The sequence below is a fragment of the Centroberyx affinis genome, unplaced genomic scaffold, assembly GCF_046629955.1.
Source record: "Centroberyx affinis isolate AG114_WGS23_722 - 3 ecotype Tasmania unplaced genomic scaffold, CSIRO-AGI_Caff_v1 ptg001679l_1, whole genome shotgun sequence".
Taxonomy (NCBI): Eukaryota; Metazoa; Chordata; class Actinopteri; order Beryciformes; family Berycidae; genus Centroberyx; species Centroberyx affinis.
In genome coordinates this window covers 326,360-341,135 of record NW_027280099.1, presented here as the reverse complement: position 1 = coordinate 341,135, position 14,776 = coordinate 326,360, and the positions used below count along the sequence as shown (strand labels likewise).

The 14,776-nt window shown below is 41.1% G+C and overlaps 1 protein-coding gene across 1 annotated transcript in view; it reads left to right on the top strand.

Moving 5' to 3' along the window:
* Window positions 1–277: 277 nt before the first annotated feature.
* Window positions 278–14,776, top strand: part of nvl (nuclear VCP like) — a 30,900-nt gene continuing 16,401 nt past the window's right edge. The window contains exons 1-14 of the mRNA XM_071528468.1: window positions 278–342; window positions 1,260–1,339; window positions 2,224–2,294; window positions 4,913–4,965; window positions 5,125–5,215; window positions 5,352–5,412; window positions 5,504–5,749; window positions 6,216–6,324; window positions 6,888–6,964; window positions 7,180–7,314; window positions 7,667–7,768; window positions 8,890–9,007; window positions 9,169–9,313; window positions 13,527–13,887. Coding sequence (XP_071384569.1) covers window positions 1,283–1,339; window positions 2,224–2,294; window positions 4,913–4,965; window positions 5,125–5,215; window positions 5,352–5,412; window positions 5,504–5,749; window positions 6,216–6,324; window positions 6,888–6,964; window positions 7,180–7,314; window positions 7,667–7,768; window positions 8,890–9,007; window positions 9,169–9,313; window positions 13,527–13,887 — 1,626 coding nt within the window. The 5' untranslated portion in view covers window positions 278–342; window positions 1,260–1,282. The remainder of the gene's footprint in view (window positions 343–1,259; window positions 1,340–2,223; window positions 2,295–4,912; window positions 4,966–5,124; window positions 5,216–5,351; window positions 5,413–5,503; window positions 5,750–6,215; window positions 6,325–6,887; window positions 6,965–7,179; window positions 7,315–7,666; window positions 7,769–8,889; window positions 9,008–9,168; window positions 9,314–13,526; window positions 13,888–14,776) is intronic.

The window sequence follows — 14,776 nt, the reverse complement described above, 5'->3', positions numbered from 1 at the left end:
GAAGAAGAGTGGCAGCCATGACACCCGGATGAAAACAACTCGGACAAACCACACAAAGATGAGATTTTATACTTTCTTGCAAATATTTTCAAACAAAATGTTTTACTCTTGTAACAGAAGAGTGTTCAAGGACGCCAGAAAGCTTGTCAGAATGGCAAAATTCGGTCTGGAAACCTTGCCTAACGATGTGATAGCTAATGGGACCATGGATACAGAGTCAGGGAGCGCTTTTATTTTGGAAAACGTAACCCGGCTTTATATTTTTTGCTTCCGGGAGAGCAGATGCTCCACGAAAACACGCTGCCTAGAAGCACATAGTTTACGGTCAGTTTGGAACATAAGGTAAGTAACCACACCTGTCCGTCTGACATATGACGTTGGAAGCTGGGCATTTCCCCTTTGACTGAAATGAGTGCAAGTCTCAATGCAAGCTGGCAAAGTGGGTAAGAGGGCTTATTTCTGGTTGTTTTCCACATGTGGCCCGGTGTCTTAAAGGTAAATTCCACCCTCGGATACTTCTACAGTGGTACTAAAAATCAATCTGTGATGTTCAGTGCATCCCATAAGAGTTGTAACTTACCGTTTTGTTGTACCCACTTTACCTAACTTGCCTCGATTACTTTTACTGATTTCGTGGGAGGTGGCCCCGCTGGGACTGGCACTAACCTGCGTGGGTGCCACTCCTGAGGCGTTCCATTAAAAAACAAAAAACAAACGTGTTTATCGCATCTTTGCGGCACTTTGACTTCATTTAGGCAATGTTTGCAGACCGAATTGTACCAATCTGACAATATTTCTGGGGTCCTTGGCCCCCTTTCTGTTACACGAGTAAATTATATTGTTTATAAGTATTTGCATTAAAAATATAAAAGCTTATCTTTAGAATGTAAATCTTTCCAAAACTTACAGTTTACAGTGTTAGAAGCCCCCTCCTAATGGCCATATAGTGTTAATTGGCCATGTGGTGTTGCCATAATTGGCTAAAATGCTTATAAGTGGCTACAATTTGAACAGCGCATCTGTTATCCCATTTCAGGTATAGTTATGTGTGCATCTCCTGATGTGAAACAAGTTGGTAATGGGGCATGGAAGAAATTATTAACTTTTGGTGACGTGGTACTAACATATATCGACAATTGCCTAGTGTTGGGTATACGCTCTACTGAGTGGATTTAACAATGTATTGGGGTGGATTTTTCCTGAAGAGTCTGGAGCATTCCTCATTTGGGTCTTAAGTCTGAATGCCTTACTTTGTCCAGGTGAGCAGAAGTAGATAGGCTACATGAAGAACAGAAGTGGTGGGTGGCTGGACAACCAGCTCAGACAGAGAGTGGAGCAGGTAAGAGTATATTTCCTCATTTTCCTTAAATTGCACAAATTATGAGTTCAATGGGGTTTGATTGAACAGATGAGCTTGGAAATGTCCTGTATTTTCTAAGCTAAATATTGGCAGGCATTCGTTTCAATTTACTTTATTATTAAATTTTACTTTGTTTTATTTACTTTCATATCCTATATGGGCAGAACGATTTTAGTAATACTGCACCCTTTTAAGCCAACGTTAAATGAATTAAAAAATTTACAAATACTATAAATGCAAAAACTATGCAAGCTTGATTCAACAGTACAATAACACAAAATGCACTGAAATTTGTAAGTTTTCAATACTTAGTATTATATTGTTGCATCATTATATTGTTTCTTATCATTATTAATAGCCTAGAATCTTACTTTTCAGCAAAAACAATGGCCATTTGGTGTTATTTGCTCATTCCTGCCTGAAAATGCGCTGATTGTGGAAAAAGGAACCCACTTAAAATTAAATGACAAATTTTCACTACAACTGTGATTTTTTTTTTTACTATCCTACCGCAAGTAGATTATAGGTTTATAAGTTTAACTGTTTGCACAATTGTCATCTAAGCAACACATGGTGCCTCAGCTGGGTGCGGTGGGGCATGAGGGGATGGGGAGTGGACAGTATTTGATACTGTGGAGAATATTGCAATATTCGCGAAACTGCCTGGTCTAATTTTTGGAATTCAATATAATTACCATTGTGTTATGCATTTTATCTTCGATTGATAGCTCTGTATGAATTTCATGTTGTGTTCATATTGTTTTTCATATTATGGACAAGTAATTAGAGGGTGCATATGAATTTTTGATAACACAATCCTGTCAGTCATCTTGAGCCAGTTTACTGTGAAATTCTATTTTCAGTACCTCAGGAGCAGCAACAGTGCGTATGTCGACATTGCAGCTATGGCACTTGAACTTCAAAGATTGTACAGGCAAGTTCATTGTACTCATTGTTCTCACATTGTACAGTTAGAACATCTTTAATTCATAAAATAAGAACCAATAGTTTGGTATTAAAAATGATCTCTATCTTTAATCCAATAAATTAACACTTTCAAACAAATCAGGGAAATTAAAGGAACAAACAGTAATTTTACTGGCTCGTTGCACAAAATGACCATAATACATGGGAGTTAGCAAGTGTTGTTGATCAATGCCTGTTACCTCAATGATTGCTGTCATTTCAAGCTTTCTAAACAAGCAGCCCATACTCTGTTTTGGTGGAAATTCTCCACCCCCCATGCATTTCAATACATGCCCAAGCTTTGTTTTTATTGATTTAACAAGCTAAAAGCATTTTGATAGGCTTGTGACTAAAGCAGTCACCAATCACAAGTGACTAGTGTTGGGGAAAGTTACTTTGACACTAACTAGTTGCTTTACTTCGTTACGTTACTAAGTTATTCTTTATTAAAAGTAAAATAATAAACGGCAGACTGCGCTCACAAGCACTTTCAATATGAATCTTCAGGTTAGATAATGAAAGCTGAACTTACAGTTAACAATAATGTTCTTATCCTTCTCTTCGATCAGTTCAAAGTAATGTGAATATTTCCAAGTTCTGCAGTTTATTGTTATGTTCATTCTGAAAGCGAGTCGTAACCTACAAGCCTCCACCGCACCGCCAGCCTTCTGCACAGTCTGCTTTTTATAACATCATGTAGCGTACAATACCTTATTTTTTTTATTTGCACTAACTAAACATTTAACCATTTGAAAGAAAAATAAAAGTAGCGAAACGTAACTTTGAGAAAGTAACTAATACCTGATTACATAAATTGAAAAACTAACGCGTTAAGTTACTTGTTACCTCAAAAAAGTAATCAGATTAGGTATAGTAATCAGATTAGGTAAGGCGTTACTTTGTAACGCGTTACGCCCAACACTGCAAGTGACTATATCACCCCACGTGGGTGTGTGTTTCACTGCGTGGTCTGTGTAAGCGCATAGTGCAAAGTTTTGAATAGCCTACATTATCATTGGACCTACATGATGGAGATAAAAAGGTAAGAGAAGCAAAAATGTATCTCTGTGCAGGGCTCCAGATAATTGTTCTTGCCAGTGCCACCAAAAAATATAACTGGTCACAAACAACAAATCATGATGGTGATTGACACCTGTCAATCAAAAATGTGTTGTTTGATTGCTGTAACCTGCGTTTAAACTCTATCAGATATGGCCATCAAATATAGATGTGCATGTGCTTGGGGCACATGCACATCAAAGCATTGATATGACTAAGTGCTGCCGACTGTTCCATTGAAATCATACAGGAAAGCAAGGTCTCCAGAGGTTATCAATGAATTCAGTATTGAATGTAATAATGAACAAGCATAGAAAGAATAATATTGTTGCTGAATGATGCTGATAAAACTGAATTACATTTAGGTTAACCAGGTTCGAGCTCTATACACACACACATCCGCGCACAATGTCTGGTTTTATCAAGATGCAAATCAGGCAACCTGAGCTTCACTGCGCATAATTAAATATCTGTCAATCAACATACTCACAAACTGTTGCTTGTAAGTGGCTAAAGGTCAATGGATGAAGTTGGTTAGCGTTAGCTACAGTTTGAGCTGTGTCTGACCTCTGGGGTAGCCGATAACATAGCATTGCTAGCTATTGATTCCATCTTTTACTTGATTTACCGTATAATAATTGTGTAATTCTGTGGGATGTTCTTTTATAACTGTTTGCAATGGGATATGTTACCTCTTCACTTGACATTTCTGAACTCCAATGCTACTTGACAAGTTGGTGTCATACTTTGTGTCAATTTCATCCCACCTTAGCTCACGGGGACAGGAGGGGTGAGAGAAGTTTGGGCAGAGCTGGGGGCTTTGGCTGAGACTTGTGGAGGAGGACGTTGATGTAGTTCCTATGACTGACAGTAGATGGCTGAAGGAGTAGTTATACGCACATCACGTAGGTGCAAGGCTATCAGAAAAACTGTGTCAATGAAAAAAGGAGTAACGCCTGCACACTCTACAGTAGATGGCTGACATTAGATGTTACTCAAGAGTCCATATTACTGATTGTTCCTTTACTTTCATATAAAACACAGAAAATAATTCTTGATCCATAATGAACCCTGAGGACCCTGTCCATCCATGCCATTGACTTCTACCGTACTTCTGGTGTACCAGCCATGACTATATTTTCCTTATGCAGGGCTCTGCAAGGTGTAAAGAGCACATACTGTAATTCCTCTAAGCACTAGCCATTGTAAAACGCACTGCACATGCAAAAACTAACGCACACACAGAGCCTTTATAGAGGTGCTCCTCCCAAGAACCTAATAAAAACAAATAGAGTTTTACCTTGTGCAATGTAGCCATTGTAATGAATATACAGTATATACTATTTTTTTTCCCGACAATGCTCATTTTTCCACCAAGGCAGCACAGAAAATGACCCAGGTGGCCGCCTTGGAATTCTCTACAAGAAAAACGTTTACATTTTATTTTTTTCTTGCTTGCCTCGTATTGGGTAGCGGTAGGATTTACTTCAAACACAAACCGTGACAAGGATTGTATTGTATCCTTAGAATGGAGTATGGCAGGAGAAACAAGACAGCATTCAGGATTCAAGTAGAGAAAGGTAAGCGAGCTAAAAAGATGGGATGCCTTATTACATTGTGTTAGAGTGGTTTTGCTTGCACTTGTTTTTCATGGCTTGTTTCAACTGTAATTTCTCACTTAACTAACTCAGCTAACCCATCCCTGTTTTATGAATTGCTTTTGCATCTGTCTCTCTTAGTATATGGAGCAATTGGGAATGAGTCTGGGCTGAATGATCTGGAGAGCAAGCACTTGGCTAAGAGAACCAAGCACAGTCATAACGACACTGGGTAACTTACATTTCCTGCCTACTGCCTTCCCAGATGCCCTCTTTAACTCCTGGGCTCTAATCAGTACTTCTTTCTGTTGTACTGCCACATTATTGTTAAAATCATTTTTAATGTCATGCAAAAAATCTCTTGACAGTGATGACAGCAACATCTCAGAGGAGTGTTCCGACAGTGACGAAGACATTCTGGAGAACCCGGTAGGGAACGATGTTCAGGACAAGTAGCGAGCTCATAATGGTATACAGTGAAGACTAACCTTCCCTTGCATGCTCCTTTTATCTTCTGCAGCCAAACAACCACATGAACAGCTCCCTGATGTCTCTGTACCGAAAGGGCAACCCTGACACTACCACCTCGTCACCCAGAAGGGAGCAATCTGCCACGAGCAGTCCTGCCAGCACACCCAACCCCAGTACCGCTTCAGGGACACTGGTCTCCACAGGGGGCTTTTTCATTGATAAAGGCAGAGGCTCTGAGCAGACAAACATCCTCATTGACCTGTGTGAAGAGGAGGCTGCCAATCCAGCAACAAATGTATGTAGCTGTGGAGGGACTGTCTGCATACTTTATCTACTGAGCTGTCAATTCTTCTGTTTTCAGTATTTTTTAGGTCGCGGCAGATTCAGGTCATGCATTTAGTCAGTCAGTCAGGTAACGCTTAGTGAGATGTTGCTTTGTGAGATGGCCGCAAGAGGGCGTCTCTGAGCTTAAACTACTGGCTCGGTTCGTTTTATGACCAAACTTTTTCCGGCTGGGCAGTGTTTGGACCTTCGGGCCAATCACAGTACTTAAAAATGGAAAACTCATTTTTATGTGTACTGTTGGGCTAGCTTCCGTATAAACAGACTTCGGCTGTATTAAGTTGCTGAGGCAAGAGGTTTTGCAGCAAGGATCAAAGCAGTTGAGTTGTACATTATGTATTCAGGAGATTATGTATTCAGGAGATTTTTATCAAGTACTTGCACAGTAATAATGTCTGTTTTGTTGTTGTCACCAACAGAAAGACATTTCAATGCTTGATCCTGAGAAAACTCGGAAAAAGCCGAAGAAGAGGACAGAGAACAAGAGTTCCAATGGAGACACTGAGTCTAGTACCCTGAACAAGAAAGGTAAAGCTCTGTCCACTCATTTGTCTACTCTTAAGGTGTACTACACTGTAAAACAGTGGTTTCAACTTTTTGGATCGTGACCCTTCAAAAACGTCAAAGTGATGCCATCTCGCAATTTCTGTCACAGGCGTGCATATGCAGAGTATTCAACCAAAGAATGATTTTTCCATTTCAGGTTGTTTGATTTGATTATCAGAGGAGGCCTAGAGGCTGAAAACTGTTCAGTATTTTTCCAAGGAAAACAGAAAAAAATTAGAGAATAATCTGAATAAATAGACATAATAAATATATAGTAAATGTATAGTATAGTATGCGTGTAGTAGAAATGTTTTATCCTATCCCATAAGTCATTTCATGACCCCTCAAAAATGATCATGTGACCCCCTGGGGAGTCCCCGACCCCCAGTTTAAGAACCACTGTTATAAAACATGTCATACGGGCATTATTCTAGCATACCGCAGAGGAATGCAATCTTTATTGAGCTTGCAAGCACTACCTGCTCACCCTACCATGTGACATTCAGTTGTTTCAGTCAGTTTTATCTGTCTGCATTATTTCTCAGCAAAAATAAAGTCAACTGAACTGCAGTATTCCACATTGAAGTTTGAAGATGTGGGAGGCAATGAAGCGACGTTGACGGTTAGCGCTTTACTCCTTACTACACTTATTATTATTTGTGTTATTATTCTGCACCTAAACCTTTTTTTTAATTAATATTAATTAATTGTATTCATGGCTAAGGAGCGGGCTTTAAACAAGCCTTTAATTTAGCATGTATTGTCTATTGCATTATCTGTCTCTGTTATAATTCCTATGTACTATTATTGGCTCTTAAACATTGGACACCCTTGCAGGAGGTGTGTAAGCTGCTGATCCATATGCGCCACCCAGAGGTGTACCAGCAGCTTGGAGTGGTTCCTCCCAGAGGCTTCCTCCTACACGGACCTCCTGGCTGTGGCAAGACCCTGCTGGCTCAGGCTGTGGCTGGGGTGAGTAGGAAACCACAGCATTATTGTCATTGGAAGTGACGAGACATGATTGAAAATACATGTTGATTGTGAACCGCATACCTAACAATACACATTGGAATGTTGTGAGCTTGTGATTTAGAGTTGTGTACTTTGGGTATAAGCACAACATATCGGGTCTTATGGACAGATTTTGTCAAGTCACTTTGGCTCTTTGCACTAAGAGTTGTGATGTCTTGCAGTCCAAGAAATATACACCGTTTATGATGTTCCACTTTTGTGGAACTCACCCTGTCTGCACTGATGCAATCAAGACAAACCTCTGTGTATTTGGTGTACTTGGAGAATGAAGTGATTTCATTGTCTCTTTCAGGAGCTGGAGCTGCCCATGTTGAAGGTCTCTGCTCCAGAGCTGGTGTCTGGGGTGTCTGGGGAGTCCGAACAGAGGCTCAGAGAGCTATTCAACCACGCTGTGGTCAGTGTGTGTGTGTGTGTGTGTGTGTGTGTGTGTGTGTGTGGAAAAAAAAAAGAAAATATATATTTTTTTTTTTCATTGTCGTTTTCCCACTCCTAACCTTAGTGTCATTCTTGGCTTATGTCAGTTCCATCCAAGTCTTAACTGAACACAAGTTATTTACCTGTCAAAGTAGCTAGTAAAATGGACAGCCATTGTCAAAAGCTAACAGCATGTGGTTGGTGGCTAGCGTTAATTTCAAGCCTTGTTCCTCATGAATACAGACATTAACGCTGCATTTGCTGTGTTACTATCTGATGGCCAATGTAAGCCAGCTGATTGGGTGCATTCCTTTTCATACAGCTGGACAGTTCAATGGAGCGAAAAACCTTTGAAGCAGTCAAGAAACAGAGCATGGCAGATCTGTTCGAGACACCTGTTGTCATTAATTATCAACAGTGGCTCAATACAGCCTAACTTGCAGTGCATAATCATTACATATAAAAACCACAAAGGAACATGATAGGTCATTTTCAGCACAAAAATTATTACTAGTGAGACAACTGCACATAATTTCTCCTAGGCATCAGGAGCTAAATTCAGGTCAGTCAGTCAGTGCACTGGTTATAGGGGTTAAGTGTCTGATGACTATCAAATTGATTTGCAGAACTTGAGAAAAGAAGTGTAGATATGTGAACGTTTAACAGTTATGAATTTTCTCACAACCTTACTGGAATTTTGCTTGAATATCCCTAACCCTAATTTGAGGGATGCTGCGCAATTACACACACCTCAACCGATGTGGGTACCTTGATTAAATCTTGCTCAATCTCTTGCAAAATAGGTACGCAAACTTCTGTGTTTTTGTGCAGACAAAACTGGTTGGCTATTCTGCACAGCTTCCAAGTTTCTAAAGTGCAAATCATTAGGAATACCGGTGACGGTGACATCCTGGAGACGAGTTGGATTCCGAATAGTAGAGCCTGCAATTGGGGGGAAATTTTGCAAAGCTAGTACGTCACTGGGAGCTGATGATGGAAAATGCCTGCAAAGTTCCATGCCAATAAACAAGGAAATGAGGTCACTCTAGTCAACATTGACTTTATTGGTGAACTGTGGCTCAACTATTCATTACCTTGCAGAGCAGTGCCCCGTGCATCCTGTTCATAGATGAGATTGATGCCATCACCCCTAAGAGAGAGGTGGCCTCTAAAGACATGGAGAGGAGGATTGTTGCCCAGCTACTCACCTGCATGGATGGTAAGGATACGCCCATGGTTGTGTAGTTCCAAACCCTGTCACTCAGCTTAATCATTACAGGAAAATTACATAATGTGAGTGCACCTTCACTGGAGGAACAACGTTTATTTTATTTGTTAAATAAGATTACATTTTGCCCATTGTTCCTTGCTTCTCCCCAGACATGAACAGCCTGGCAGTGGCAGCCCAAGTTCTGGTCATTGGTGCCACCAACAGGCCAGATTCCTTGGACCCAGCACTCCGCCGAGCTGGACGCTTTGACAGAGAGATCTGCCTGGGCATCCCTGATGAAGCGGCTCGTCTCAGGTTAGGGCCACATGATTTGACCTGACCTGGATTTTTGGAGCCAATACCGATTGCTGATATTGTGCCAGCCATATTGGCCCATACCCAGACGATTTTTCCCTGTGTGTGTGTGTGTGTGTGTGGGGCGTAGTAATTTTGTATTATTCCATTCTGTTAGATTGAACATAAACATTGATAAAGGTCCTGATTGTTGAACATCTTCACGTTTTCTAAATTACCTATGCAGTGATGGGGAAAAAAAGAAGAAAATAAAAAATGAAAATTCTGTCATTAGCCTACTCACCCTGATGACCACATAACAACAATATGTCCACATACCATAGGCATATACTGTAGTTTAGAGCTCCAAAAATGACCATAAAGGCACACTCACATCTAGAGTGACAACTGTAAAGATAACTACAAGCTATACTGTGTTGCTCATGCATTCACACTACAACGATATCATCGGTGCCGAATACCAGAGATAAAATGGAGCATGATTACTAGGGCTGGACCCGAATATTCGACTATTCGGATATTCGTTCGTTGGGTAGGTATTCGGTTTTCAATTTTGGGATTCGGATATTCGTTTTTTTAAATGTAATTTTATATGTAATCCGTAAGCCGGTTGCCATTGACGCTGCGAAGCAGTTTCTTTTTTTTTTTTTACTTGCATTCAAATGTCAGTCACATTTGCTGATCGCAATGGTGGCACAGAGAAAAAAGTACGACCTGAAATTCAAGCTGTCAGTTGTCAAATTTGCTGAACAAAACTCAGGAGAAGCAGCAACAAGACATTTCTCCGTTGATCTTTTTTTTTTTAATCTTTTTTCTAAGGTAGGCTACCGGTATTTTGATACGGGGCTCTCCCTCTCTCTCTCTCTCTCTCTCTGCGCTTTAGAACGTAACCGCTGTGAAACAATCAGAAAATAATGTTTTATTTCTCTGATTCACCGGCTTTCTCGCTACTACCGCTCCCTCTCTTCATTCACTTTCTGGCTCGCTCGACCATCTCTCTCTCTCTCTCTCTCTCTCTCTCTCTCTCTCTCTCTCTCTCTCTCTCTCTCTCTCTCTCTCTCTCTCTCTCTCTCTCTCTCTCTCTCTCTCTCTCTCTCTCTCTCTCTGTGACTATGTGTGAACTTTGTCGGGTGAACTGTTACCTGTGTATGGAAAGCCAAGCCCCCCCCCCCCAGCCAGTTTGCGCCAGAGCCTTCTGGCGCAAACTGGCTGCCGTGCATCACCCAGGTGGGTGCTACACATCGGTGGTGGATGAGTTCAGTACCCCCCCACCCCCCATATGTGAAGCACTTTGAGTACCTAGAAAAGCGTTATATAAATGTAATCTATTATTATTATTAACGTCACTGTGGCAAAATAGGTTTTCAATAGGCTACTTGTTACCTTCCGGTTATAGCCATTAAAAAGATAGGATAATAACACCTTTGCCCTCAGCAGATCAGGTTGGCCAAGACATGATGCTATTTTGTTAGTTAGCAAGATAACTAGCAAATACTCTAGTTACTGAGTATATCCAAGTCAGTAAACACGCCTTACCGCTAATCCCAAGAGCTCTTCCGATCCTGACCGGTATGTCACGTTTCTTTTTAACAATTTTAGAGGCGATGGTCTTTGTCAAACAGCGCCGGGTTCCTCTGGACTTCTGTAATCAGTTCCTCAGCAAGCAATGCCATCACTGCAGTGAACTACCGAATTCTCCCACCCCTTCCTTTGTAGAACTTTATTTTGATTGGTTGAAAATGTTTTATCGTTGTCTCTACCCCCAAAAAAATCGCTCTGAGATGGAACCAACAGTATAGTTATAGTTGTTGTTTTGGATTATTTTATAGTTGTAGTGTGAACACTGACATTCTATTTACTTAGAACGATTTAAAACTTGTTATAGTTATAGCGATCTTTATAGTTATTGTCTAGATGTAAATGGGCCTTAAAAGTGCAGCTTCTGCAGCATAATCCAAGTCTTCCGAATCCAAATGATTGCACTCTGGGTCCAAAAGTCCAATATTTAGGTCATTATCTCCAAGATTTCCCGCACTCATGGAGCTGTGGTGGCCATACAGTGATCTGGTAGTCTGGCTGCCTCCACGTGCTCCAGGTAAGCTCGTACTTCCTAGACGTAAATACCGCATTTCCTCTAATAGTGGCCGGTAGTCATTAAAAGCCGGGTCTCCGATAATGGCCAGGGGCAAAACAAAGGAATTAATTCGCAATAGCTGCGACCACGTACACACACTGTGCGGCTGTAGGCCGCCAAAGGGTGGGGAAATTTTTGTGGACCGACCGACCGACAGAGCGAGCTATAGAGCTGCTGGTCACAGCTAAAAACAACAGTGGATACCGGTAAACTCCTGGTGCCTGCCGTCGTCGATTACCGTAATTATCGGTAATGCATTGCAGTAACAAAAAAATGGCTACCTAACGAACCCCAACAGAAGCAGATCAGAAAACAAGGAGGCTTCGTACTAAAATATGAGCAAATATACTTATCAGACAGAGGGAATTAGAAATAAAGGCCTGTCTCTAATATAAGCCTGCTTCCAATAAAGGCCTGGTACCCTCTGCAGTTGAGGTAAATAATGGCCCGGGCCAATATTAGAGGAAATACGGTAGGCTAAAAGTGTCTCTAGCCCACAGAGGCTGCCACCGGAGCTTACTTGCACCTCTCCAAAAATGTGACTACACGTAGGGCGACGCAGGGCCGCAAAAACAGTGATTGGCCCGCTTTGTATTAATTTTGTGTTGATGCCTGCCGATAGCGAAGACAATGGAGCAGATCGAAGAGAGACGAGCTGAGGAGGTCTGCAAATATACAGTATTTATTTATAGGACACTTCATCCCCAAATTATAAAGATTACCAGATGTCACTGAATTCATGGTGAGAAATATCCCAGAACATGAGCTTCAGAGAATGTAAACACTACTAGATGCCACTGTATGTCCCCTCACAGCATTAGAATCTCTGCCCCAGTCTTTCCTGTGTGGAGTTTGTATGTTCTCTAGGGCTGGGTATCAGTACTCGATACCTTTTAAGGTATCGACCGAAATAACCCAGTACCAAGTAGTATCGAAACTTCTCCAGTCAAACGATACCTGCATTCGATTGTCTGTGCATTTTGTACACAGATCTAGAAAAAAATGACTATTTGTATGGTTTTGCTCGCAGCCAATCACCGCAAGCGTTCTTCGATTTAATGCGACGTGTGATTGGCCCACTACTGCAGCAGCTACAACCCATACAGTCTGTGGTGGTGAAGTCGAGTGTGGTGTGTGTGACGGAGTTGGCAGTTCAGCGTGCCGAGATGCAACCAAAACGTAAAAAAAAGGTATCGAATGAAGTACTCTATTGGTATCGGTATCACTTTAAGGGTACTGGTATTGGTACTGGTATCGTAATCTTTTAAACGATACCCAGCCCTAATGTTCTCCCTATGTTTGCAGTAGATAGTTGCAAAAGAGTTAGCGGAGAATTATATTGCAGGCTACCAATTTGACAAAATGAGTTAAATTTAATTGTAAAGCTTTTGCCTCCTTTGTTCAAGCAGATTCCATGATAGCAAAAGATATTCTCAGACATTAAGACCACCGACAATCTCTAAAATGCATCAGCTTTTCAAGCCATTCACTCATAACTAATCATAATGTTTTAGGTTTCTCATCTTTGAGCAAATTAGTGTATTGTGCTTAGGTCCTGCAAATTGCCACTTGCTGCTATATTTATTATATTTATTTTGAGAGTGCTCTACAAATTTGCGAGTTAGACCACTAAAGTCTACCCAAATAGCCTTATTTGACAAATCAGGTGTTTTCAGTTTTTCACCTATCACAAAGTGATGCATTCAATACAAATATTGTTTTGCCCTCCTCTGCTCTTTCTGTATTTTTTAACCATTCATCCTTTGAACCAAAGTTACTCTTAGAATGATTTTGTAATGGAATTAAAGATCCAATCATAGTTCAAATGTAATCAAAAGGAGAGTCCTATCAACAGAAACCCAAAACGCATTTGAAATAATTTTTCCATTCTCAAATTGGCCAACAGATCTTGACATAAAAACACCAGCAATATGCATTATATGTATTTTTAAAAAGAGGTTTGTTTACGTTGGTAGATATTGATTTAAAATGTCTTTGAGTGGCTGCAGATACTGATTGTATTGACACTGTTACTATATTAACACTTAACATAAAACATACCATTTTCTACTCTTACAGGATCTTGAAGACCCTGTGTCGGAAGCTGAAGCTGCCCGAGGACTTTGACTACCAGCAGTTGGCCCGGCTCACCCCAGGCTATGTGGGCGCAGATCTTATGGCACTGTGCCGCGAAGCTGCCATGAGTGCGGTAAACAGGGTTCTACTAGAAATGCATGGACAGTTGCAGAGCCAAAGCCAGTGCCCCTCAATGGACCTGTCAACAAGTGGGCCTCAGGACAAGGCTCCTCTGCCACAGGTTAGAGAGGAGAGCTGCGATGTAGGACCCATCGATGGCCACCCCTCAGTCAACACAGAGAGCGAGGAGATGACGGAGCTCAAACGGTTACCTCAGGGAGATTCAGGGCGGCATACGCTGGAGGTAAGGTAGATTAATAGGTTGTAAAGGTCCAAAAACTTACCATTCGGTACAAAACCATTAGTACGGGATGACCTTTGGTTCAGCCATAGCAATTTCACTAGTCATTTGGGAAAAACTTACATTTGCATTTCTGTTTGTATGTACATATTGCGTACATGCAGACGGATATACATATGCTAAGAAATAGATGGAAAAAGTAGTCAGAATATACAAAATGGGGGATGATGATGATGATGATGATGATACTGGCATTGTGGTTTGTTCTATGTTGTATGTAGTGTGTTTTTTGTTAGTATGCATTATTTTGCTAGAACAAGGATTCAGAGTGATTTGCGAAGGTGAGGTCAAAGATCGAGGTTGTCCATGTCGCCGAGGATGCATAAGCAGTGTTGTAACAGGTTGACAGGAGTTGACTTGTGGCAGTGGTTGTGGTACTTGTCCTAATCTACAGTGAGAGCGAAGGGCCCAGTGGAATCTAACTGTTGATCAGGGGCAATATGCAATTAAAGGAATAGTTCACCCAAAAATGAAAATTCTGCCATCATCTACTCACCCTCATGCCAAATGAAACACAGGTGAAATTTGTTAGTCCATATAACACACAGGGAGGTTGCCAGCACAACTTGGTAGCAGCCTTCTCCAAAACAACTGAAGTCAATGGGGACCTGGGGTCCGTTTCACAAAGCAGGTTTAGTGAAAACTCTGAGTCTGTTAACCCTGAACTGAGGGAAACTCTGAGTTTTCCGTTTCACAAAGGGAGGTAACTCAAACCAGAGAAAGAGGGGTAACTCTAGCCTGTTTCACAGAGAGAGGTAACTTAAGCTCTCGGTCAGTTACCATAGTAACAGACTCTATGAACCTAACCTGGTCGGGACCAGGTTTTTCTCAA